Genomic DNA, 22,790 nt, shown 5'->3' with positions numbered 1-22,790 from the left:
GCACTAAACCCTAGGGCAGCTCCCAGCAGTCTTTACTATGACAATCAGCTGGCACTTCCCCCAAAAGCCTGTACTTGCAGGTCTTCCTTCTTTCAGGACAGTTGAAAGCCTACCTCCCACCTACTTGAAATTCTGTTTTCTCCTGGTACACAGCTGTTTTCTCCTGGTACACAGCTGTTTTCTCCTGGTACACAGCTTCTCCCTGCCCCCTCCTTTTTTTTTTTTTTTTTTGAGACAGGGTCTCTCTACATAGCCCTGGCTGTCTGGGAACTCGAGGGATCCACCTGCCTCTGCCCCCCACATGCTGGGCTTAAAGGTGTGTGCCACTTTGCCCAGCCACATTCCTTCTTAAAATGGAAACAGGAAACAGCCCGAGTCCTATGAATGTTTCCTTCAGCTCAGTCATTTCCACAAGCTGGCCTTTTTCAGAAACTCTGAATTATCAACCACCTCACAGATTATTTCATGGTTCTATACTGCAGATGTGTGCCCCTGGTTCCTTTGTTTTTTGGTCCTCACGAGATCCCTTCACAGTGGTGCCTCCTTGCACAAAGGCCTGTGCACACCCAGGAGAGCTGCTCTTCCAGTCACTAATGCGCTGGCTTCTTTCTGGGACCAATGCTTCAGACGTTTGAGGTGTTGGGTTGCTTCACTCTGCTCTTGCAGACCTCACCTGCTGGCTGGACTGGGGCTGTTTGTTGTCTGTGGAGTCTCTCAAGGGGGTCTTGAACACACATCCCTCTCTACTGGTTTCCCACCTCCTAGAGATGCCATGGATACATGGTGCACAGCTCCCCCCCTCCAACATTCATGGTCCAGATCACATGTCTCTACCCAATGATGCTGTAGAATGTCTCCTGGTGTCCCAGCAGTGCTCTCCAGCCAAGGAGTCTTCTGAACGTGCTTTGTAAGGTGACACTGAAGAGTGGGGAGTGCTTGTTGTGCCGTGAGCGAATGCTGGCTTGTGCTGTTTCGAGTGACAGGATAAGGAAGGAAAATTGCTTGGTTGGCACCCACATGAGTCCTTTCTGTCCCTGTGATGAAGATGTATTTAGGAGACTGGGTGATGATGATCATGGAGGATTAGGAGGGGACAAGCAAGTTAGAATGGAGTTGGGGTCCCTGAGTAGGTGGTCCCTGTTCAAGCAGGTCTAGATGCCCAAGGTCTAGATGTCTCCCCAAGAAGGACTTTTAGGAACAGCCAAACTCTTCCAGGGTAACAGTTGCTCTGGAAAAGGCCCATGCCAGGCTTCAGAGCACAGACAAGCCACCAGGACGGAGTGGGCAGCACATGCAGGGCTAGGCTGAGCTCTGACCATGGTTCTACTTTTTACCCATGTGGAATGTGCAGGCTGAGGGGTTTCGTGGAACAAGATGCCGCTGTTCATAAGCTAATGGAGCACGAATCACATCGAGTGCAGAGAGACCCTGCTAAGCACAAATGTGAATTCCTAGCCATTTGTAACATTAGGGATCAGAGCCATCTAGCAGTGCCCGCCTGTGAGCTAACTCAGCAAGAGGACATGATCATACACTTTTAGGGTCAATCACTTAGATGAAGGTTATTTATTGGTGTGACTTTTTCCTGTAGTGAGCTTTCTTTACACAGCATAGTGTAAATAGCATCAGACTGAATGGGAAGTCTGTTAATGCAATCATAAATAATTATAATAAATATACATCAAGTAACTTTACAGCACACATTGTTCAGGGCCAAGGTTGGGAATCTGTCTGGACCTCAGTGTGCTCTCTAGGAGAAACAGCTGAGTTAGCAGCAGACGTCTCACTCACAGCTGTCATGTAATCAAGGAATGGGCCAACAGAAACTTCCAGAACCCCTCTTGGGGAGGTAGCTGACAGAATCCAGAGTCCATTCATGGGAAGAGGATTGAAGGGGAACCAAGATTTTGAAGGTACAGGGATGAAAACCCACTTTAGTAAATTCAGGGGCTCCTTCCTTCTGTAGAATGGAGTCAGGATCCTTGAGGTCGCTAGGGTGGTCCCGAGCAGCAGCCACTGTCTTCTGTGGGAGCAGGGCTTGTTCGGGCACTTACCTCCAAGTGAGTGCTGCAGCCTAGTGACTGGCGTGGCCGTCACACTGAGCTGGGTCTGTCTCTTCCTTGGGTAGGGTAGGGTTGGGTGAGGTTGGGTCGGGGGTCTTTTCTGTAATGGTCCACAACGCTTTTGCTAAGCGTAACAGGGAAGAGATGGATGCTGGCATGCCAGCCCTAAAGCTTGTACACCTTCCAGCAGGCCAGGTGCTGCAGAGAGAGGAGCATATCCTCCTTATGACTTCTGTGTGCACAATATCATACAATAACTACAGCACTGCCATTCTGTGATGACTGGCAAGGCCCAAATGACAGTGTCCAACAGGTGGCATGTGCTGTTCTTGAATAAAGTACCATTGGACAAAGACTTATTTGGGGCACAGATGCACTGGGGTAGTGGGTGAGCCTGCAGGCAGCTCAGCCCTGGTGCACACACACACTTGGGGCACAAAGGGTGCTGGGCAGGTCAACCAGGGCACAGAGGAATCCCCTGCAGTCTCCATCTGGGTCACTGATGCAGCCCTCATTGGGCAGAGCACCTCAGTCAGTCTTTAAAGACAGGCTGTACTGTAAGCCCTCCCTGGGCTCCTTCCAGCACTGTGCTGAGGAGGGGCCTTCTGTGAGCAGAGTAGGACAGGCTACACCATGTGCTTTCCTGTGCAGTCAGTTGTAGAAAAGGACCATTCAGCACTATCCCTCCAGCTCTGCTGTCTTTTCAACTCCAGCCACCAGGAGGTACCCAACCTGTCCCTGGGAACTAAGGCCTGGAGTAGCCCCTGGTGTTTGCTCCTGAGGAGTCCTCAGGAGAAATGCAGACAGGGGCCCAGAAGAGACAGGTGGCAGATAGGGCTGCCTGGACGGGATGAGACAAGGGGCCTCTGTGAGTTTTTCATAAAAAAATAAAAATAAAAATAAATAAAATAAAAATAAAAAGACCAGGAACACACAGTAAAGCAGGAAGATTAACACATGAGCTCCCTGTGTGTCTCTTGAATGTGTGAGCACTGGCTCATCCATTTCAAGATGGAAGGAGGGAGGCCTGCAGAAGGTGCCTCTGGGAATGATGCCAGCTCAGGGCAGGAGGGCAGGACTGGCCACACACATTTGTGGAGACACTCTGTAGAGAGAGAGAACAGGACACTTGGTGTGGCTGAGGTCATCTCACCCCCAGCTTTCCGCTGGTGGATCTGTGATGCAGAACCAGCTGGAACCTTGTGGCATCAGAATCTGGTAGCCACTGAAGACAGTGTCCAGGAAGATCAAATTTGACATAAACTGTCTGGGAACTAAACTATCCTACAAATGTACCACAAACAGGCAGCAAAGGAACAGACCCTCACAACACAGACACATACAAAAGGTGTCTTCCAGGTGGCCCTGGGACACTGACGAAAGTTCAGAAAAGCAAAATGTCGCCAGCTCCTCACTTGGGGCCCTAGCGGGATGTGCCTGCACTGGCAAGCTTCCCAAGCCGGCAGAATGGTGCCTTGGTGATAGCCTAATACTGTGGTTCACTCCCATCAGCCACTTAGGGGGTCTTCTCGGTAGTGAATGGCACAGCGCAGCTTCTCCAGCATGGTCTCCAGGGAGGAGTACTGGGGAAGCTTGATCATGAACATGCAGGTCTCCACTCGGATGTAGCGGGAGTCGGGGGGACCTACACAAGACACAAACACACAACATTCACTTCAGAGACAGGCTGCGCTCCTGGGTACCCATTTGTTTATCGAGCGAATGCTGTGTGCGTGTGTGTGGTCTCTGTGCATGTGTGCCTGAATGTTTGAAGGATAGAGGACAGCTCTGGGCTGTTCCCTAGGAGCAGTCTATCCCCTTCACTTTGGGGCTAGCCAAGCAGGCTGGATTGGCCACAGTGAGCCTGTCTGTCTCCAGTGCTGGGACCACAAGTATGCCACTGTGCCTGGCTTTAAAAAAAATGGTTTTATGTGTGGTGGTCCACATATGGTCAAAAGACAACTTGCAGGTGTCAGCTCTCTCCACCATATGGGAGCCAGGGATAGAATTCATGATTTGAGACATCTTGCTGGTGTTCCACATTTTGAAAGGAAGTCAAACTCCTACTGTCCTCATAAGTACAGTGGTAAAAATCCCCATCTGTCACACTAGGGTTTGATTCCCCAACAGGGAGGCAAGTCATCCTTTTGACTGGGCACAATGGTATACACCTATAATCCCGCACTTGGGAGGTAGAGGCAGGAGGATCAGTTCAAGGTCATCCTCAACTACACAGTGAGTTTGAGGCCAGACTGAAGCATAAGATGTTGTCAAAAAAACACCACCAACAACAACAAAAAAAAAACAACAAATTATCTTTCTGCACTTGAAAGTTCAGAAACTAGTGGTGTGTCTCAGAGGTATCTAGTCACCCTAGCTCATGGGAGTCCCTGGATTTAATCTCTAGTAGAACTAAAAATAAAACTATGGTAAGAAATTGACAAGTCATGGCTCCTTGGACTCTTAAGATTCTGGATGGTGTGCAGCATCAGGGCTGAACTGTAGCAGAACTCCCCATCACATATGTATGAGCCCCGGTCACTGTGCTCCACAAGGACCCAAGGGTCCCACCTAGAATAGGAGCTGGGAAGGGCAATACCTGCTGTGCCATCTGGAGGGGCAATCTTCATGGGGTACGGTGGCACATGGGCTGTGTCAGGGCCCCCATCCTTGCAAGGGCAGGTGAAAGGGATGCGCTCCTGGTTGCAGGCAAACTTGATGAACTTGCACAGTTCTTCCTGGGTGAACGTCTCCAGAGCCCCCCAGAAGAGCTCAATGTGCTGGTCAGTCTCCATCAGCCCCACCTGGTACATGGTGTGAGCCTGGGGAAGAAAGGTCCAGGTGTGAGCAGGCCTGGCCCAGGTCCAGGTAGAGTGAGGCAGTGATTGTGTGTGGGCCAAAACACAAAGCAACTGTGGCAAAGGCAGAATGCCGAGACAGGCCTGAACAGTTGCCTACCTTCAGGAACTCTAGGTTGATGTATGGGAGGCCACAGGTACGTAATTCCATCTCCAGTGGGCTGAGGGTGGTGAGCAACTGCAGGGGGATGATGGAGCCTAGGCCAGCACGCACAGCTGTCACACACTCCATGTTCTGTAGCTCACGTAGCCGCAAGCTCCGGATGGCTGCTGCGTAGATATCCTTGTTCTCCCAACTGCTGGGTTGAGGACCATCAGTGAGGGTTGGGGGAGAGTGATGGCACAGCTCTTGGGCCTGAGAGTCACACCCACCAAGGCGGTCGAGCCCTGGCTTTGTGGTTCACCTCTCTCCTTCAGAGCTGCTATTGCCTTAAGGTAGTGGTTTCGCAACCATCCTAATCCTGTGACCCTTTAAAACAGTGCCTCATGATGTGGTGACCCCAGCCATAAAATTATTTTCGTTGTTATTTCATCACTCTAATTCTGCTACTGTTATGAATTGTAAATATTTGATATGCAGAGTACCTGATATTTGATCCCTGTGAAAGGGTCATTTGACCCCCACAAAGGGTCATGACCCACAGGATGAGAAGCACTGCTTAAAGGGAAGTCTAGTATCCCCACTTCTTATCTTATGCCTTCCCCTGGGAACATCCCCCTCACTGGTGTAGTTCATCCCCTCCAAGTCACACACTCACGCCACAGGGATGTGCCGGCCACGGCTGCACAGCTCCACCTCCTCTCCAGTCATAGTCAAGTAGGTGAACCGGCAGCAGGGCTTGGGACCTTCAGGGCTCTCGGTAGGCAAGTGCTGGGAGGCAATCTCAGCGCATAAGGCCTCCAGCTCGCTCTCATCGTTGATCTGTGGGGCACAGGCACGGGGAGGCTGACTGCTGGTCTGCTGCCAAGTCCCCGGGCAGTGGAACCACATCCTGGCAAACATTGGTATACTCAAAGGCCTGTGATAGGCCTCGCCAGAATTGCCATGAGTTCAAGCTTGTGCCTGCATCACAAGGCAGCCTCATGGAACCCAAAGCCCAGGCTGTCTGGAGGTGGCAGTCCTCTTCCCTGTGTGCATCTCATGATCCTTGCTGTCCACTTCCACAGATTGCTGCCACTTTTTAGCAGAGTGAGGCAAGACCTTTCTAAGTTGCCTTACTTGATGTGTAGCCCAGACCTTGAACTCATAATCCTCCCAACAGCCTCCAAAGTAATGAGGATTAAAGACCTGCTCTAAACACCTGAGCTATAACTGTTTTTTGTTTTTGTTTTTGGAGGGGGTGGGATGGGGTCTGGTTTACTTTTTTGGACAGGGTCTCACTATGGTCTTAGATTCACTCCCCATGAAGCTAGAAATTATCTTGAACATTTTTTTTTGGCAGGGGAGTATTTTTTTTTTCAAGACAAGGTTTCTCTGTGGCTTTGGAGGCTGTCTTGGAACTCACTCTGTAGATCAGGGTGGCCTTGAACTCACAGAGATCCACCTGTCTCTGCCTCCTGAGTGCTGGGGTTAAAGGCTTGCGCCACCAGCATACGCAGCAATCTTGAACTCATGCTTCCACCTCTGAAGTGCTTGCTGTGTTCTGGTGTGTGCTTCTGTGACTGACTTTTTATGTGGGTGAGTGTCTCGCATGCATCTGTGTATGTACATCACATGCAAGCAGTGCCCAGGAAGATGGGCATCAGATCCATCCCCTGACATTACTCATGGTTGTGAGTTGGGAATTGAACCCAGGTTCTCTGGAGGAGCAGCCAGTGCTCCTGCCCACTGAGCCATCTCATCTCCCCAGCCCAGGATACTGCCTCTTTTTTTTGTTTAAGATTTATTTATTTATTTATCATGTATACAGTGTGTGCCAGAAGAGGGCACCAGATCACATTACAGATGGTTGTGAGCCACCATGTGGTTGCTGGGAATTGAACTCAGAACCTGTGGAAGAACAGTCAGTGCTCTTAACCCCAGAGCCATATCTCTAGCCCAAGGATACTGCCTCTTAAAAATGACTTTTATTTGTTTACGTACGTGTGTGTGTGTGTGTGTGTGTGTGTGTGTGTGTGTGTGTGTGTGTGTGTGTGTGTACAGGGGGTGAGGGAAGGGATAACACGTGGACTACAGTGAGCATGGGAGCTGAGAGGACAATTAGGAGGAGTCAGTTCTCTCCATGCTCCATGTGGGTCCTCGGGATAGAACTCCAGTCTGAGCCATCCCAGGGGCCACAAGGCAGACGTTTGTTTGCTTTTTAGATAGTCTCATCATGGAAGCCTGAACAGCCTAGAACTTGCTATGTAGATCAAACAGGCCTTGAACTCACAGCGATCCACTTGCCTCTTGAGTACTAGAATAAAGGTGTGTGCCATCATGTCTGATGTGAGACTGATACTTGATGATATCATTTGAACTCCTTGATTCAGACCTGCCTGAAGTCAAACCTTTGTTTTTTTCCCCCCATGATTAAAAATTTTTAATGTGTATGAGTGTTTTGCCTGCATGTGTCTGTACCATGTGCATGCAGGAGTTAAAAGAGGGTGCTGGACCTCCTAAAACTGAAGTTACAGATGGTTGTGAACTGACTCATGGTGTCAGGAATCAAACCCAGTTCCTTTGAAAGAACACTGAATGTTCTTAACTATTAAGCCATCTCCCCATCCCCTTTCCATGAATTTTAATAATTTTAAAATCAGATATATTTTCTAATTTGAACTAATAAAAAATAATTTAAAAAATTAGATTTATTTATGGGGGTGTACTTGGTGACAAGCACCTTTGCCTTCTAAGCCATCTTGCCGGCCAGTATGCCCATGATTCCCCACCCCCCCCCCCCCCCCCACCACACCCCAACTGAGATGATTTCTCTATGTAGTCCTGGCTGTCCTGGACCTTAACTCTGTAGACCAGGCTGGCCTCAAACTGATGTTCCTGCCTCTGTCTTCTGAGTGCTGGGATTAAAGGCATGTGCCACCACTGTCTGGCATCCATGACTTTTCAGAGTGGACATTTTTGCTTTTGTAATTTTCTTTAGTTTGTTGGAACTGGGCTTTCTGTCACTGGCTACCAGAGTTCTGACTTAATTCTCTCTCAAGAAGTTATATTGGAGCAGCCTATAGCTCAAGGTAGTGACAGTGGGGTCAGGGTCAGCAGTGAGCACCCAGCAAGAGCACTTAACACCCAGTGAGCAAGCACTGGTTTTCTCTCTAGTGCATGGTTCTAGAGATCAAGCACAGATGGCTAGGCTTGGTGTCAAGTGCTACCCACTGTGCCATCTCACAACCCTGAGAGAGAGTTCTTCAGGAGAGGCACCAGTGTTTGTCTCTCTGTGGTCCTGCCTAGCTTGTACACCATTGCTTGTCCCAGCCCCTTGCTCCCACTTAGAGCATTAGGATGCTTTCTGCAGACACTACCTAGTAGCCACACTGTGGTGGTCACATTAAGAATGGCCCTCTTATACAGGCTGGTAGCGGTGGTGTACACCTTTAATCCCAGCACTCAGGAGGCAGAGGCAGGAAAATCTGAGTTTGAGGCCAGCCTGGTCTATAGAGTGAGTTTCAGGACAGCCAGAGCTACACAGAGAAACCCTGCCCCCCCCCCCCTTTTTTTCTTTTTTGGTTCGAGACAGGGTTTCTCTGTGGCTTTGGAGGCTGTCCTGGAACTAGCTCTTGTAGACCAGGCTGGTCTCGAACTCACCGAGATCCACCTGCCTCTGCCTCCTGAGTGCTGGGATTAAAGGCATGCGCCACCAACCCCAGGCTTGTGGGATTAAATCTTGAGCCACCACCTCCTGGACAGTGGTCCTGTTTTTATAAAGACTGATAGTCTTGGCTTTGTTGCTCCCTCCAATGGAGGCTGAGGGGAACAACAAATCACTTGTTCTTGAGAGGCCTCAATAGGCTGCCAGGTGGCCAGGGAGAACCAGAATCAGCCCAAACTCCCTCAGACAAGGTCCTATACAGCATGGCCTTGCCACGCCTCAGACACACGCAAGGCAGGGAACCTGGAGGGAGATGTAGCTAAAAGTCCCTTTCCCCACTTTCTCTCTCAAGTGTTGAAGGTGAGTAAAGCAGGGGTTCTCTGGCAGCTTGCCCTGTCATCTCTCCCACACATTCTTCCCTTGGATGGAAGAGGAGAAGAAAGCCCTCAGTGTGATATGTATACAGGAAAGGGAAACCTGGAGCTCCTGAGGGCACAACTTGGCCTAAGCAGGGACGGGGTGGCTCTACAGAACCAATGAAACTCTCCAGTGGCTCCAGAGGCCCAGCTTCAGCCAAGTACCGGTCATCTCCTCCTGTAGGAGGGCTATGATTTGACCATTTACACTTGTTTGACTATTTCCAGGAGGGCAAAAAGGAAGCAAGGATGCTATCTCCACAAGTCCCTGCTGTCTGCATGGACCCCATGATCACCTCTTTCTCCCTTTTGCAAGCTCTCAAACAGCTCAACATTGAAACCCAACCTGGTCTATGTGCATGCATATATACACTCCTGGCCCTTCAGCTGCCTGGAACACTCCACTGTATCCTTGGTTACGGACATGGTAAATGGGCCCCATGGAGTGGCAGCTTCATCTGTCTGCTTCTGTCAGTTTCTCTGCCCCCTGAGATAAGCCTTCTGTGGAGAATCCCAGTCCCCCTTCCCTGGAATCTTGGGTCCTTAAGGAGTGCTAGACCAGATGACCATGGGGTCCTGTTGTTCCCAAAAATATGCCTTTACTCACACTCTCAAACTTCTTGACGTAATTGTAGGTGAGGATGTCTGCTTCCTGTAGGTCCTGGTCGGGGTCAAGGGGCTCGCCAACCAGCGTCTTCCAGAAGGAGGGCAGCAAGTCCAGGGGGAGAGGCACATCTGCACGGATGGCAATCCCCAGCAGCTGGCCTAAGAAGTGCAGCAGCTGTTCCTCCCCATAGGTGATGGGGCTTGGCGTCAGGATGTACTTGCCCTGTAAGAGTGAGGTCAGGTCAACTCTGAGCATATGTCCCAGGCAGGAGGGAAGATGCTGTGAGGATGTACCCAGTTCCCATGCTTAGTCAGCTGGGCATCAACACTGCCCCACCTGGGCCAGGTAGGTCTGTGGGGAGGGTATGGGACCACAAGAACACTTGCCCCTGCCTTACCTTGTTCTTGTTGACAGCAGAGCTGGGACATAGCAGGAGCAGTGACAGTGAGGAACTCTGCAGCTCCTTACACACCTGCCACAGGAAGTGACGGAAGGAGCCACCTGCAGAGCAGACAGACCATCAGGTCTCAGCACTGGCTGAGAGTTCCCTGGAGATCACTTCCTCCATACAACCGTCTGCCACTGGGACCACAAGGTCAACTCACTGCCAACTCCTATGGTGTAGAAAGAACCCTTGCCTGCTTGAGCATGGAGGCCTGAGGGTGGGTCTGCTCAGCTGCTGGCCCCAGCTCTCCACAAAGATACCTGTACCCAGGGTTAGTTGTCTCCTGTCATACAGGGGTAAGAAACAGAACCTGAAGCCTGAGGAGTAAATGAGGCCAGTCCCAAGCTTGGCTTAATTGTGCCAGTGTCCCCAGATGAGAGGGTTGCTTTAGTTTAGTGCTGCCTCCCACCATCTCTCAGAGCTGCACTGGCTCAGTAAATACAGATGAGAATGGCCAGATGTGGCATCCTTGCAGACAGCTGGGATCCCTCTGTCCACTCCCACTTAGAATGTTCCTGTTGGTACCCATGGCTCAGGAAGCTACAGGCGGTTCAGGACACTATAGGCTGGGGAAGCCCAGTCTGGGGCAGGTTGTCAAAGCCTGAGAGGCAGGAGCCCGGTTTTTGCCTGGAGCCTGTGGTCAGCTGGGCCTCAGCTTGGGGCTGCAGCGCCTGGCTGCCTGTGGGGACACTGCTGAGCTTTCTGGAGTTCAGGTTCCCATCTGTGGGATGGTAAGATGCTGGTCTTATAGCAAGGCATGGAGCCTGCACCTGGCAGTCACAGAAGCAGGGGAGTGTCTAAAGGGTTCCCTGACTAAGGCTGTTTCATGTGTGTCCAGAGGGAAATGGGGGTCAGAGAGGGTTCTTCACCCACTTACAGCAGGTAAAAGTTCCAAACATGACTGACAGGGCCAAGGGACATCTCAGCTGTTCTTCCTCATTGCCAAGGAGTGTCATGATCCCAGGTGTCACTTTAATGGACAGACCCCAATGTCTATGTCTATGTCTCATGGGCAGCTCAAGCTTGGGGCTCAAGCAGCTGCTTTTATCTGTGCCTCTTGCTGGGAAAGATGTATGAGTGGGACTAGTGTGCTAAGAAGAGTATGGTCCACACACCTGGAGAGACTGACCAAGGTCCCAAACCAGTGCAGGTACCAGTTCCCATATGGTTGGTGACAGGACAAGTCAATGAAACTAGCCTGACTTCCATAGCCCAGGACAACAAGAACATGGCATTTACTTTTTTTACTTTGTATTGAGGATTGAGTCTAAGCCATACCTCACCCCATCCTCTCCACCCCATCCCTCTACATGCCTCCTGTCCTCTCCATTCCTGTCACTTTGTACCTCCAGCCCCATTATATCTCCAGCCGTCTATACTGCCAGATCCCTATACATCCAGCTCGTTCCACCTACGTCCTCTCCACCCTCAGCCCTCCTTTACCCTCCTTTTTACATTTGGAGAGAGGTTTCACTAAATTGCTAACATTGGTCTTGAATTCACTCTGTACCCCCAAACTGGTCTTGAACTTGTGATGTTCCTGCCTTGGTCCCCCAAATGACTGGGATGACAGACCTGACTGTGGCATTTCTTCTCACTAGCAGAGCACTCCTGGGATTTCAGTCCTCCCACGCCTGAGTCTGTGCATTTGCACCCAGCCCAAGAGCCACTTACTGGTGCCATGAACCTCCTCCCCAGTGAAGCGGATGTTGAAGGCATACGTGGGGTCACCACCACTGGCCAGCTTGACACAGAGCTGAGAGGATGGCACGGAGGCCAGCTGCCGGGCAGCCTGGCAGAAGTAGGAGTTTTCTGAGGCTCTGATTTCCCCTGGAAGTGGAAGGAGCAGATCATAAGCTCCAGTGCCCTGCCTGTTCACCAGTAGACTCAAGCCTGGTCGGACCAGGCTGGCTTTTCTTCCGTCTGCACGTAGACCTTTCGCCTGTGCAGTTCACCTAGAGGCTCTCAGAGGCTTTGCCCCCAAAATTGGTATATGGCTCCTCCCTTGAATACTTCATGTCTGTTCTGGGCTACACCACACCTGTCCTGAACTACAGAACCAGGGCCTGTTCCCAGGTAGAATGGCTTCTGTACCCTCCTATAGCCAGGGAGGAAAGGCCCTGGAGCAGGGAGTGCTAAGCACCTCTGCTTGCCCCTCCTTGGACCACCCCTCACCTACCAGGAGCCTAATACACAGACCCAGGCCGCCCGAAGAGCACCACCACTCTCCAGGCCCTTCCTGGGGGTTCAAGGGCCAGCTGTCCGCCCTACCTCCTACAATTTCCAGTGGGTCTAAGGTGATCTCAGGTGCTGCATGGTCAGCTGTCCTCTGCACAGTGGCATTTAGCACCCGATTCATCACAGTCACCTTTGTGTCGTAGAAGATCAGTCCTGAAGAGAGAAATGTGGGAGGGGTGGGATATAGTTGCTTCTCGTTCCCAATCACCCCTGCAACCTGGGGAAGGCCATGTTCACCCCTTAACCCTTTGGAATGTCTTCTAGTCAGGTCCCTGGGTATCACAGAAACATAGACAAGTGGGAGATAAAAACACACCATGTAAAGTGCCATCTGTTTTATGTGTGTGGTACAGGAAACACACATGTGCCTATGGGGAGGGCAGAGGTCAACATCAGGTACCTCTATCACTGCTTGTCTTATTGTGTGTGTGTGTGTGTGTGTGTGTGTGTGCGCGCTCACGCATGCATGCACAAGCATGCACACGCACACGCACATGTTCTTGTGTGGGTGTACATACATGCAGAAAGGCCAGAGGAGGCTGTTGGTGTTTTCCTGTCACCATCTACCTTATTCCTTTGAGACAGTCCTTCACTGAACCTGGAGGTCACTGATTTAGCAAAGCTGCCTGGTCAGCGAGCTCCCTGAGTCCACCAGTCTCTGTCCCACCCCGCCCACACGATGTGCTGTGCATAAACACACAGCTGGGAAGACAGCCTTGCACTAACTAGTTCCTGAGTGCGCCCTGGGCAGATGCACCAACCTCATTTCTGAATGCTTTGAACTTTTTGTTTTTTTGTTTTACGGGTTCAGGCTACTTTTGATTAGCTTCTTTTAGGGAACCTGCTGCTTGACAGAGGCCTGCCTGCCAGCCAGCAGTGAGAGAGGGGTGGGCCTTCCTGCTTGCTGGCTCTGAGGGTGGCCCAGCACTGACCTTTTGCCTCCTTCAGCAGGGCAGCAATGCTGTGTGTGTACATGGGTGTCTGACGCAGCTCCACTAGGGGCAAGAAGAAGGTCTCCAGTGTGGTGTTGAGAGACTGGAGCAGTGCGAAGCGAAGGCGCAAGCTCTCGATCGGCACATCTACAGAGAGAAGGTGGGGTGGTCAGGATGAATGCCAGCCAAGCCAGACAGTGTCTGTACCTAGCAAGGATGAATGGAGTGGGACGGGGCCTCCCTTCCGTGGGCTTTAGCCCTGGGAGCCCAGAAAAACTGTGAGTGGGGGGCTCCCCAGGAACATAAGCCAGTATCAAACAGGTACAGGGGGTGAGGCCCTGGGAATACAAGCCTACCCCATCCTTCCCTTGGGCCACGCCACGACTGCATATGGCCTCAGTGTTTTTTTGTGGAGACAGAACCCAGGCCTTATACATACCAGGCAATCACTCTGCTTCTGAGTTACACCCTTGGCCCTACATGGTGTTTTGTTGTTTTTTCTTTTTAAATTTTATTTATTTATTTTACATCCTGACAGTTTCTTATTCTCCTCCTTCTCCTCCCATTCCTTCTTCCCACTTCTGTCTCCCCCAATCCACTCCTCCTCTGTTTTTGTTTAGAAAGGGACAGGCCTCCCATGGGTATAAAAAAAGCATGGCATATCAAGTTGCTGTAAGATTAAGCACCTCCCTTTATATTCAGGCTGGGCAAGGCAACCCAGGAGTAGGGTCCCAAGAGCCAGCCCCTACAAGGCTTTTAAACTTTAAAATAATTACAATGTATAAGAAGTGGCAAAAGTTGGCCGGGTGTTAGTGGCGCACACCTTTAATCCCAGCACCCGGGAGGCAAAGTCAGGTGGATCTCTGTGAGTTTGAGGCCAGCCTGGTCTACAGAGCAAGTGCTAGGATAGGCTCTAAAGCTACACAGAGAAACCCTGAAACACTGTGTTGAAAAACAAAACAAAAACAAACAAACAAAGAAACAAACAAAAAGTGGCAAAAGCAGGCCAGAGTCTAGTATGCTCTTCACCCAGCTGCATTCAACAGTGACAAAACCATGCCACTGGCACACTGCCTTTTTGCTAGTTCCCCCACACAGCTGTGTCCTTTCCCCTGTGAGAGACTCACATCATGGACAACTTGCCCATCTTTGTCTCCTGCATCCAGAAGAACAAGGGTCCTGACCTTGCTGCCAGGTGAGGCAGTGGCCCTGTGGTGCCTGTGCGCAGCCTTGCAGGACTGGTGACTCACTAGAGCTTTCTTGCTGTCCATGGACTGCCCTCCCTGATGGTCAGCAGAGCCCTAACCCTCTTACAGTAGCCTGACCTTCGTGGGCGTGGTGGCAGGAATCTCTGTCCACTCTGAGCTCATTATCCCACCTTGGCTTTCTTTTAATGAGCATCAAACAAAGATCAGAGACTAATTTGGCCAGAGTAGCAGCCCCGTCAGCCCCTTCAGTGGATGCACATGGGAGGCCTAAGTATTTCTACAGCATGGGGGAGCACCCCTAGAGGCCACATACTTGAGAGACAGGCCATCCTGGGGTCAGTGGCATCGGCTGGGTCAAGATACACCTCGTGAGGGTGAAGCCGCGCTGGTGTGATAGCAAGATGGCGGCACAGCCTGTTGATGTACTGCACAAGAGCCACATCCATCTCTAGGGTCCACTTCCTGGAGGCCTTCTGTGCATGTCGGACGTCGATGCAGGCACACCTGGGGCAGAACAGGAGAGGCACCAGGTAAGGCACTGTTTAGAGCCACACTTAACCCCAGTTTTTCAGGGATTTTTGGGGCAGATCAGATTGCTCCTCAAGAGAGAAAGCTCTTTCAAAGTACAAGTGCTCAGGGGTATGGGCATGGAGGAGTCTTGTGGGGAGTCTGGAAGCCCACATGCCATGCACAAGTGCTTTCCTCTTATTAGGTTGAGGTGTGTGGTCCTGGGGAGAAATGGGGAACACTCAGTGATCGGGGGTAAAAGCACACCCATTTCTGAGCCCAGGTTTATTTTTCCGTAATATGAGTTCAGAATGGCATTGGTGTCAGCATGTCACAAGAATTCATGCCTGTAAGGCATATGGCATGGTGCCTATGTCATCCGTGTACTAGTCATCTGCTGCTGGTGCCAACATGGTTCCCCTCAGCTAGGTGACCCCATTCCAGCATTTACCTGCACAGACGTTAGGAAGATAGACCTAAGTGTGCTGGAAAGGGCTTACTGTAAGGCTGTTTTGTTGCAGTAACACTGGGAGCAACCTACATGGCCATGCCAGAAACTGCTGCCTGCCTAATTTGTGCTGTTCCTAGCAACGGAACTCTGGGCAATCACAGGGATGACTGTGTGGAACCCCATAACACCAACTGTGTGACAAACTGGAAAACTCACACTGCTGACAGTGACTTCAACAGGGCTGAAGACACCAACCTCAAAACCACATGGGGTGAGATAGCGCAGAAGCATTATAAGCTGCTACCCTACGCAGAGCCACAGGGTGTCTTCTGGTCAAGGCAATAATCACCAGAACAGCTATGTGGTTAGTGTGCATATCCCTCTCTCACAAACCCATAGCTGTCACCTGGGAAAGGCAGGGCTGCCTAGCATCCAGGGCTCATGTGCTAGGCTGGCCATAGCATCTCGGGAGGGGGCAGGAGGGGACACTGTTCTCTTTACACTAGAGACTAACTCAGCCCCATACTACAGGTCTCAGATACCCAAGTCCCTCTCACTGCAGAGTTCTTGCCCAGCCCCCACTTGGTGGGCTGATCTGTCCTTAGACCAGTCAGTGATAAGCAGGGAGGACAGTCCAGGGAGGACTATCATGCACAAGGAACATTCACTACAGATTCCACTGATGGTCCCACTTGTCCCCTCCCACCTAGACTATAGCTCTTAGTCCAAAGAGTCCCTCTAACCTAATTAATGTCTACAATAATAAGCAGATTCTCAAATCAGGGTAGAATGCAAACACAGTCCCCAAGGAGCACAAATGATGGGGTTGGGTTTCCCACACTTGGCGAGATTACAGGGGTCAGCATGTTCAGAGTGCAATGGACAAGCCACACCCTAGGAAAAGCACTCTGTGAGCACAGGATACTCTTCCCTGTAAGTCTGAAGTCTGACTTCTCAGGACATTAGTACTGGGCAGCCCCTCTTTTGAGGTTCAGCATGTTCAACTGTGGACAAGGCTGAGGGACTTGAGTGTGGTTTAGTGAGGTGACTTCCTTGGTTCTGCAGACTCCCTGCTTGCCTGGGATTCACCTGTGGACAGGAGCGAGCCCTGCTTTGCAGGGTCCATGGGACCTGTCCAAGACCTGCCTTGCTGCCTTCATGGGAAGGGGAGCATGGGGACCCAAGGAAATCTGAGGAAGACTTTAGAATAAGCAGTGTCCTCGTCACAGACAAAACTGTAGTGTAATAACACTTGGAGATATAATTATGGTTAATTATAGTATTAAAGCTAAAAGAGCCAGGCAGTAGTGGCACAGGCCTTTAATCCCAGCACTAAAGGCAGAGGAAGGAGGATCTCTGTGAGTTCGAGCCCAGCCTGTTCTACAAAGCTAGTTCCAGGACAGCCAGGACTGTTACACAGAGAAACCCTGTCTCCAAAATAAATTAAAAAACAAAAACAAACAAACAAACCAAAAACCAAAACAAACAAACAAACAAAAACCCTAAAGAACCCCAGAAAAAGCTGAAAAAAATCATGCAAGTGGGCCCCAATCCAACAGGCCTGATGTCTTTTTTTTTTTTTTAAAGACTTATTTATTGTGTATATATATAGTGTTCTGCCTGCATGTATCCCTGTAGTCCAGAAGAGGGCACCAGATCTCATTACAGATGGTTGTGAGCCACCATGTGGTTGCTGGGAATTGAACTCAGAACCTCTGGAAGAGCAGTCAGTGCTCTTAACCACTGAGTCATCTCTCCTGCTCCCCAGGCCTGATGTGTTTTTAAGAAAAGAGTGAAGCCAGGCATAGTGGTGCACACCTTTATTCCCAGCACTTAGGAGGCAGAGGCAGATGGAACTCTATGCTTTCAAGGCCAGCCTGGTCTACATAGGGAGCTCTAGGACAGCCAGGGCAACATAGTGAGACTATCTCAAAAAGAAAGGGAGGGGAGAGGGAGGCAGGGAGAAGCAAGCAAACAAGCAGACAGGCAGAGATTAGGTCACGCAAGCACAGAAAGAGGCTGAGTGAGATGAAATGAGCAGGGTACCATGTGCTGGTCACTGGGAGGCCCCATGTAACCCCCAGAACTGTATGGAGAAGTGTCTGCTGTTTAAGCCATGCATGTAATGGCACCAAAAGTCAAGATTTGAAGGAAAAGAACAGTTTGTTTTCAAATGGGCAAAAAAAAAAAAAAAAAAATCATGTGACAATCATGTAAACTCAGGGAGCAGCTTCATGGGCCAAAGCATCACAGACAGACAGAGCAGACCCTCAGCAGGACAACAGCTGAGACATCTGCCTGCCAAAACCACTTCTATCCTGGACTCAACCTAGAGGAAGGCCAGTTTCTCACCTCTCAAAATGAAGATCATAACCACAGGATAAGATTGCCCTCCAGACACTGCGGATATCTTGCTTGGCTCTATCGATGACAAATTTGTGAAATCCTTCTAGGGTCAGGTACTTTTCCTCAGGAACTGATGGCACAGCACGCGCATGCAGTCAGAAGTGGGAACAAGAGTGTCACAGTCAGGGTGGGAAGCCTGCACACTGTGGCCCTTCACTGTCATTCACTGTGGACTCTTGTCCATGGCTTCCTCTGCCTAGCTCCCCTTCCCGTGCTCCCAGTGTTAATTCTGAGGTCCTCAGCCCTGTCACAGTGTGACACAGTCAGTTTCTGAATACCCAGCCTCCCAGCCAGGCTCTGCTATGGCTTCCCATCTCCCTTATCTCACCAAGTCTCAGAAGCACAAGGGTGACAAAGCAGTTAATACACAGGGAACAGCTTTCTCTGTCTGTGCTTAAGCTATCAGGAAGCCTCTGTCTACCTCCCTCATTGGTTCAGGCAAATGCCATCTAGAAACCCCAAGCAAATTTCCACACCTTCACTATCCATTCTTCTTCTTTTTAACCTGCCTTAAGATGACGGCCACAAAGCTGGCAATCAGGGATACTTCCCACTGTCTGCACAAACACTGTCCCATCTCAACTGTGACTCAAAGGAGCAAGGGCATAAAGAGCTGGGCTATCTGGGTGGGTGGACCCATCCAGGCAGGCCTTGGCCCAGAGGCTGGTCCTGGAGTGGGCTGCTGTCCCCAGGATGGAAGCAGGTTCACCAGCCATGAATGTACCTTCTTGCTTTTTGGTGGGTGACTTTTCTGGATCCTTTTCATCTGGTTTGCTCTTCTCGGGTGACTTTGCCTTCACGGTTGGCTTCTTCTCACTTAACGCAGTCCTGCTACAGACCAAAGCACTGCAGTTAGGATGTGCATGTCCACACCACCTCCCAACAGGAAACACGGAACCTCACACACCCCAACTATGGCACAGGGGTCACTAGGGCTGAGTGTAAGGCTTTGTTCTGAGCATACTACAGAGACAAAGCAATGCTTTCAGATGTGAGAACCCATGAAACTTTTCTGACATTTTCTATATATTCAGAATGGCATGGCTTAGTAAAGCAGCTAGTACCAAGATTAGCTACCTACAATTAAGTTAAGTAACACTGAGTAATTCACAAGCTCAGGTTCTCAACTGACTCACATTCTCAATGCTCCTGAGAGACCACAGGGCAGTAGTACCGAGCAGCACAGGGGCAGCCCTGAGTGCTGCTGGCACGGGAATTCTGCAGGACAGGGCCATTTACACATAGAAGGTTAATGAAAGGGTGTAGGATCTCTCTGTTCACTCATACAATTCTTCTAGACACACTTGCAGTACAAGGGCTATCAGAACAGTGAGGATTTGAGTTATAAACTACAGCCAGGCATGACAGGGAGTGCCAGGGTTCCTGAACTGATGCAGGGGGATCACTAGTCGGAGCATGGCTGGGGTTGCACAGTAAGTCCCTATTTTTTGTTTCTAGGGACAGGGTCTCACACAGTCCAAGATGGAACACACTATGTAGCCAAGTCTGACCTTGAATCCTTGATCCTGCCTCCACTCCTAAGTGTTCACCCTCTGCCCTCACTGGCCTTGAGACACTGCCTTAAGAAAATGTATGGGAAGCAGCGGCAGGTGGATCTCTGAATTTGAAGTCAGCCTGATCTACATAGTGAGTTCCAGGACAGCCAGAACTATGCCGGAAAAAAAACCTGTCCAAAAAAAATTACACTAAACATACATGAATACTCAAATATGGAATATTATATAGCAACCAACAGAAAGGAAATAGCGGGGAGAAAGACAGCTCAAGAGTTAGATGTTCAGCTGGGCATTGGTGGCACATGCCTTTAATCCCAGCACTCAGGAGGCAGAGGCAGGCGGATCTCTGTGAGTTCGAAGCCAGCCTGGTCTCCAGAGCAAGTGCCAGGACAGGCTCCAAAGCTACACAGAGAAACCCTGTCTCGAAACAAAACAAAACAAAACAAAACAAACAAAAAAAAGACAGGGAGTTTATTTTTGTGTTGAGCCAAGACAAGTGTTAAAACAGAAACAGCAGGGTGCTTATACTGTGCACAGTACCCACATTTGCACAGAAGCATATTCACTAGTGTGCCACAGACAGTTCTGGAAGGCTTCTAACACAATGCATCAGTCTCGGGGAAGGGACTCTGAAGTGAGTTATCATCACTCATTCATTTACTAACGTAGTGCTGGCAACTGAACCCAGAGCCTCACACACACTAGGCAAATGCTCTACTACTAAGCCCTATTTATCTATTTGTTTATTTATTTATTCATTTATTTGAGACAGGGTTTCATTATGTAGCTTTCCCTGGCCTGGGCCTTGCTATGTATAACAGGCTGCCCTCGAACTCACAGAGATCCTATTGCCTCAGCCTACTGAGTGCCGAGATTAAACGTGTGTGCCACCATGCCTGGCTATCCCCAGTTCTCTTCTGGCCTTTTGTTTTGAGACAGGCAACTTAGGAATTCACTCTCTGGTCAGGTAGGCCTTGAGCTTGTGATCTTTTTGCCTTAGCCTCTTCTGAATTTCATGTCAGTTAAGAAAATGATACACTGGATCTGGAGAGATGGCTCAGAGGTTAAGAGCACTGGATGCTCTTCCAGAGGTCCTGAGTTCAATTCCCAGCAACCACATGGTGGCTCACAACCATCTATAATAAGATCTGGTGCCCTTTTCTGGCCTGCAGGGATACATGCAGAGCAGAACATTGTATACATATAAATAAATCTTTTTAAAAAGATGTTACAAAAAACAGAAAATGATACATACAGCCATGCAGTGTTGGCACACTCCTTTAATCCCAGCACTCGGGAGGCAGAGGCAGGCAGATCTCTGTGAGTCTGAGGTCAGCCTGGTCAACCAAAAACAAAAAAGCAAAAAAACAAAAAAACCCAACCAACCAAAAAAAAAAAAAAAAAAAAAAAAAAAAAAAAAAAAAAAAAGGAAAGAAAGAAAGAAAAAGAAAATGATACATACATATAAATCATAGGGCCTGGGGTCCTGCACATGCTGAATGCACACTTTGCTGCTGAGCTATGTCCCTCATCAGTCTTTCCCTGCATGCATTATAAAAGCTTTCTGTGTATGGGTCAAGTATTATTTATTGCAATGTTTTCTCAGTGTACACTGTCTGCCTGACAGCCCACAAGGACCAGGATTTACTGCACTTGCAGGTGAGGTGAACCGTTAAGTTGCAATGGATGAGGCTGAGGACTGAAGGGCCCTCAGCAGCAGAGCAGAAGACAACTGGCATGCCTGGCTATCCCAGGGGTGCCCCAGTTTCTCATGGAAGGCCACACTACAGCCACCCTCTTCCCGAGCTTCTTGGGTGTGCACCTGAGACTGCTGAGCACGGCTTTGTCCTTGGCAGGCGGCTTGGTGACAGGCCGCTTGGTGCTCACCACCTTCACGGGGTGCTGCTCCTTCCCGGCTTTGCTGTACTTGCTCTTATCCAACTTGGGCTTAGGCACGCCATATTTCCTCAGGATCTGTGGAACACAGACGTGGAGATGGGGATTCTCAGGCCAGCCCAGATGAGGAGCCCAGGCTAAGCACAGAGACTATGTGGAGAATGTGGCTACCTGTGTGAGCTGGTCCTCCAGCACCTTCTTTGGAGGCCGGACGTTGGTGAAGAAGAGGTGTAAGAGGTTGCCTGGGCTCTGGGAGTTTATCTGCTCTTTGCTAAGATAGATGTCAGAGACCCTGATGGGTTTCGCTGGTGTTAGGCTCAGCGTCTGCTCTGAGTGGGCGCAGCTTTTAAATATTTCTGTCAGGACCTCTCTGGCCCCAGGCACCAATTTCTCACCTGTTATAAAAGAGGACAAGGCCAAATAAACATACTATGCTAGGACACACATTGCAAGCACTGCAAGCATCTTTTCTAGCAACTGTGTGCTGTGTTTTCAGAGACAAGGTCTCATGTAGGTGAGGCTGGTCTTCAAGTTCTGATCCTCTTGCCTGGCTAACAACCACACATTTAAAGATTAATGAGTGAATGTGTATGTGTGCATAATGGAGGTGTGTGTACCACATCACGTGCTGAGTTGAGGACAACTTAGTAGAGTCAGTTTCCTCTCTTCAACATTTTATGGGTTTAGTTGGACTCAGGGGGACACTTTTTGTTTCTCTGTTTTTCAAGACAGGGTTTTTCCATAAAGCTTTAGAGCCTGTCCTGGAACTCACTCTGTAGACCAGGCTGGCCTTGAACTTACAGAGATCCACCTGTCTCTGCCTCCCAAGTGCTGGGATTAAAGGTATGTCACCACCACCCAGCAGAGCAAATTCCTTCACTCACTGAGCTATTTCTGTCCACAATCATACATTTTTGTAGGTAAATGATAGACTAAATGAGGTGGAAGTGGTTACCTGGATCCTCATCCTCAGGCATTCACCTTAGTTACATACCCAGACTCCCTTGCAGTAAGGTGTAGCAGTCTGAGCATGTGCTCTGGGCCAGGCTGCTGTCCTCTCTACAGCTGCTTTGCTCTCAGGCCTACTTTGTCCCAGTGCTTTAGCTAATCTTTTTTTTTTTTTTTTTTTGGGGGGGGGTTCTCTGTATTGCTTTGGAGCCTAACCTAGAACTCGCCCTGTAGACAGGGCTGGCTTCTGCTTTAGCTAATCTTAATTTATTACTATTTTTCTTATTTTTATAAGGTGTGCATCACCATTTGGTGATTCTATTTTTAGATTTATTTATTTTTATTTTATGTGCACCATTGTTTTGCCTAAATTTTCACATTTAAATATGTACAACACATGAATGCCTGGTATCAGAGGAGGTAAAAAAAGAGCACTAGATTCCCTGGAACTGGAGTTATGGATGGTTGTGAGCTGCCATGTAAGCACCGGGAACCAAACCTAGACTCTCTGCAAGAGCAACAAGTGCTTTGAACCACTGACCCATCTCTCCA

General features: G+C 49.7%; 1 protein-coding gene and 1 non-coding gene across 10 annotated transcripts in view; both read right to left on the bottom strand.

The window, feature by feature from the left end:
• Positions 1-1,535: 1,535 nt before the first annotated feature.
• Positions 1,536-22,790, bottom strand: part of Hectd4 (HECT domain E3 ubiquitin protein ligase 4) — a 159,795-nt gene continuing 138,540 nt past the window's right edge. For 8 of the 9 annotated variants that reach the window (XM_027414103.2, XM_035443285.1, XM_035443288.1 and 5 more), the window contains 14 exons: positions 21,462-21,685; positions 21,217-21,368; positions 18,602-18,708; positions 17,824-17,947; positions 14,827-15,017; positions 13,306-13,452; positions 12,407-12,526; positions 11,810-11,965; positions 10,088-10,191; positions 9,691-9,912; positions 5,680-5,843; positions 5,022-5,217; positions 4,663-4,885; positions 1,536-3,708 (listed from right to left, as the gene is read on the bottom strand). In XM_027414103.2, the coding sequence (XP_027269904.1) occupies positions 3,572-3,708; positions 4,663-4,885; positions 5,022-5,217; positions 5,680-5,843; positions 9,691-9,912; positions 10,088-10,191; positions 11,810-11,965; positions 12,407-12,526; positions 13,306-13,452; positions 14,827-15,017; positions 17,824-17,947; positions 18,602-18,708; positions 21,217-21,368; positions 21,462-21,685 (2,267 nt within the window). In that variant the 3' untranslated portion in view covers positions 1,536-3,571. The remainder of the gene's footprint in view (positions 3,709-4,662; positions 4,886-5,021; positions 5,218-5,679; positions 5,844-9,690; positions 9,913-10,087; positions 10,192-11,809; positions 11,966-12,406; positions 12,527-13,305; positions 13,453-14,826; positions 15,018-17,823; positions 17,948-18,601; positions 18,709-21,216; positions 21,369-21,461; positions 21,686-22,790) is intronic. The other variant, XM_035443284.1, reaches the window with a different exon arrangement.
• LOC113835512 lies at positions 16,252-16,412 on the bottom strand. Its single transcript, XR_003485100.1, has one exon. It is a non-coding gene; the product is annotated as a U1 spliceosomal RNA (small nuclear RNA).

The sequence above is a fragment of the Cricetulus griseus genome, chromosome 4, assembly GCF_003668045.3.
Source record: "Cricetulus griseus strain 17A/GY chromosome 4, alternate assembly CriGri-PICRH-1.0, whole genome shotgun sequence".
Classification (NCBI taxonomy): Eukaryota; Metazoa; Chordata; class Mammalia; order Rodentia; family Cricetidae; genus Cricetulus; species Cricetulus griseus.
The sequence above is the reverse complement of the archived record's forward strand: the minus strand, read 5'-3'. Positions and strand labels throughout refer to the sequence as shown.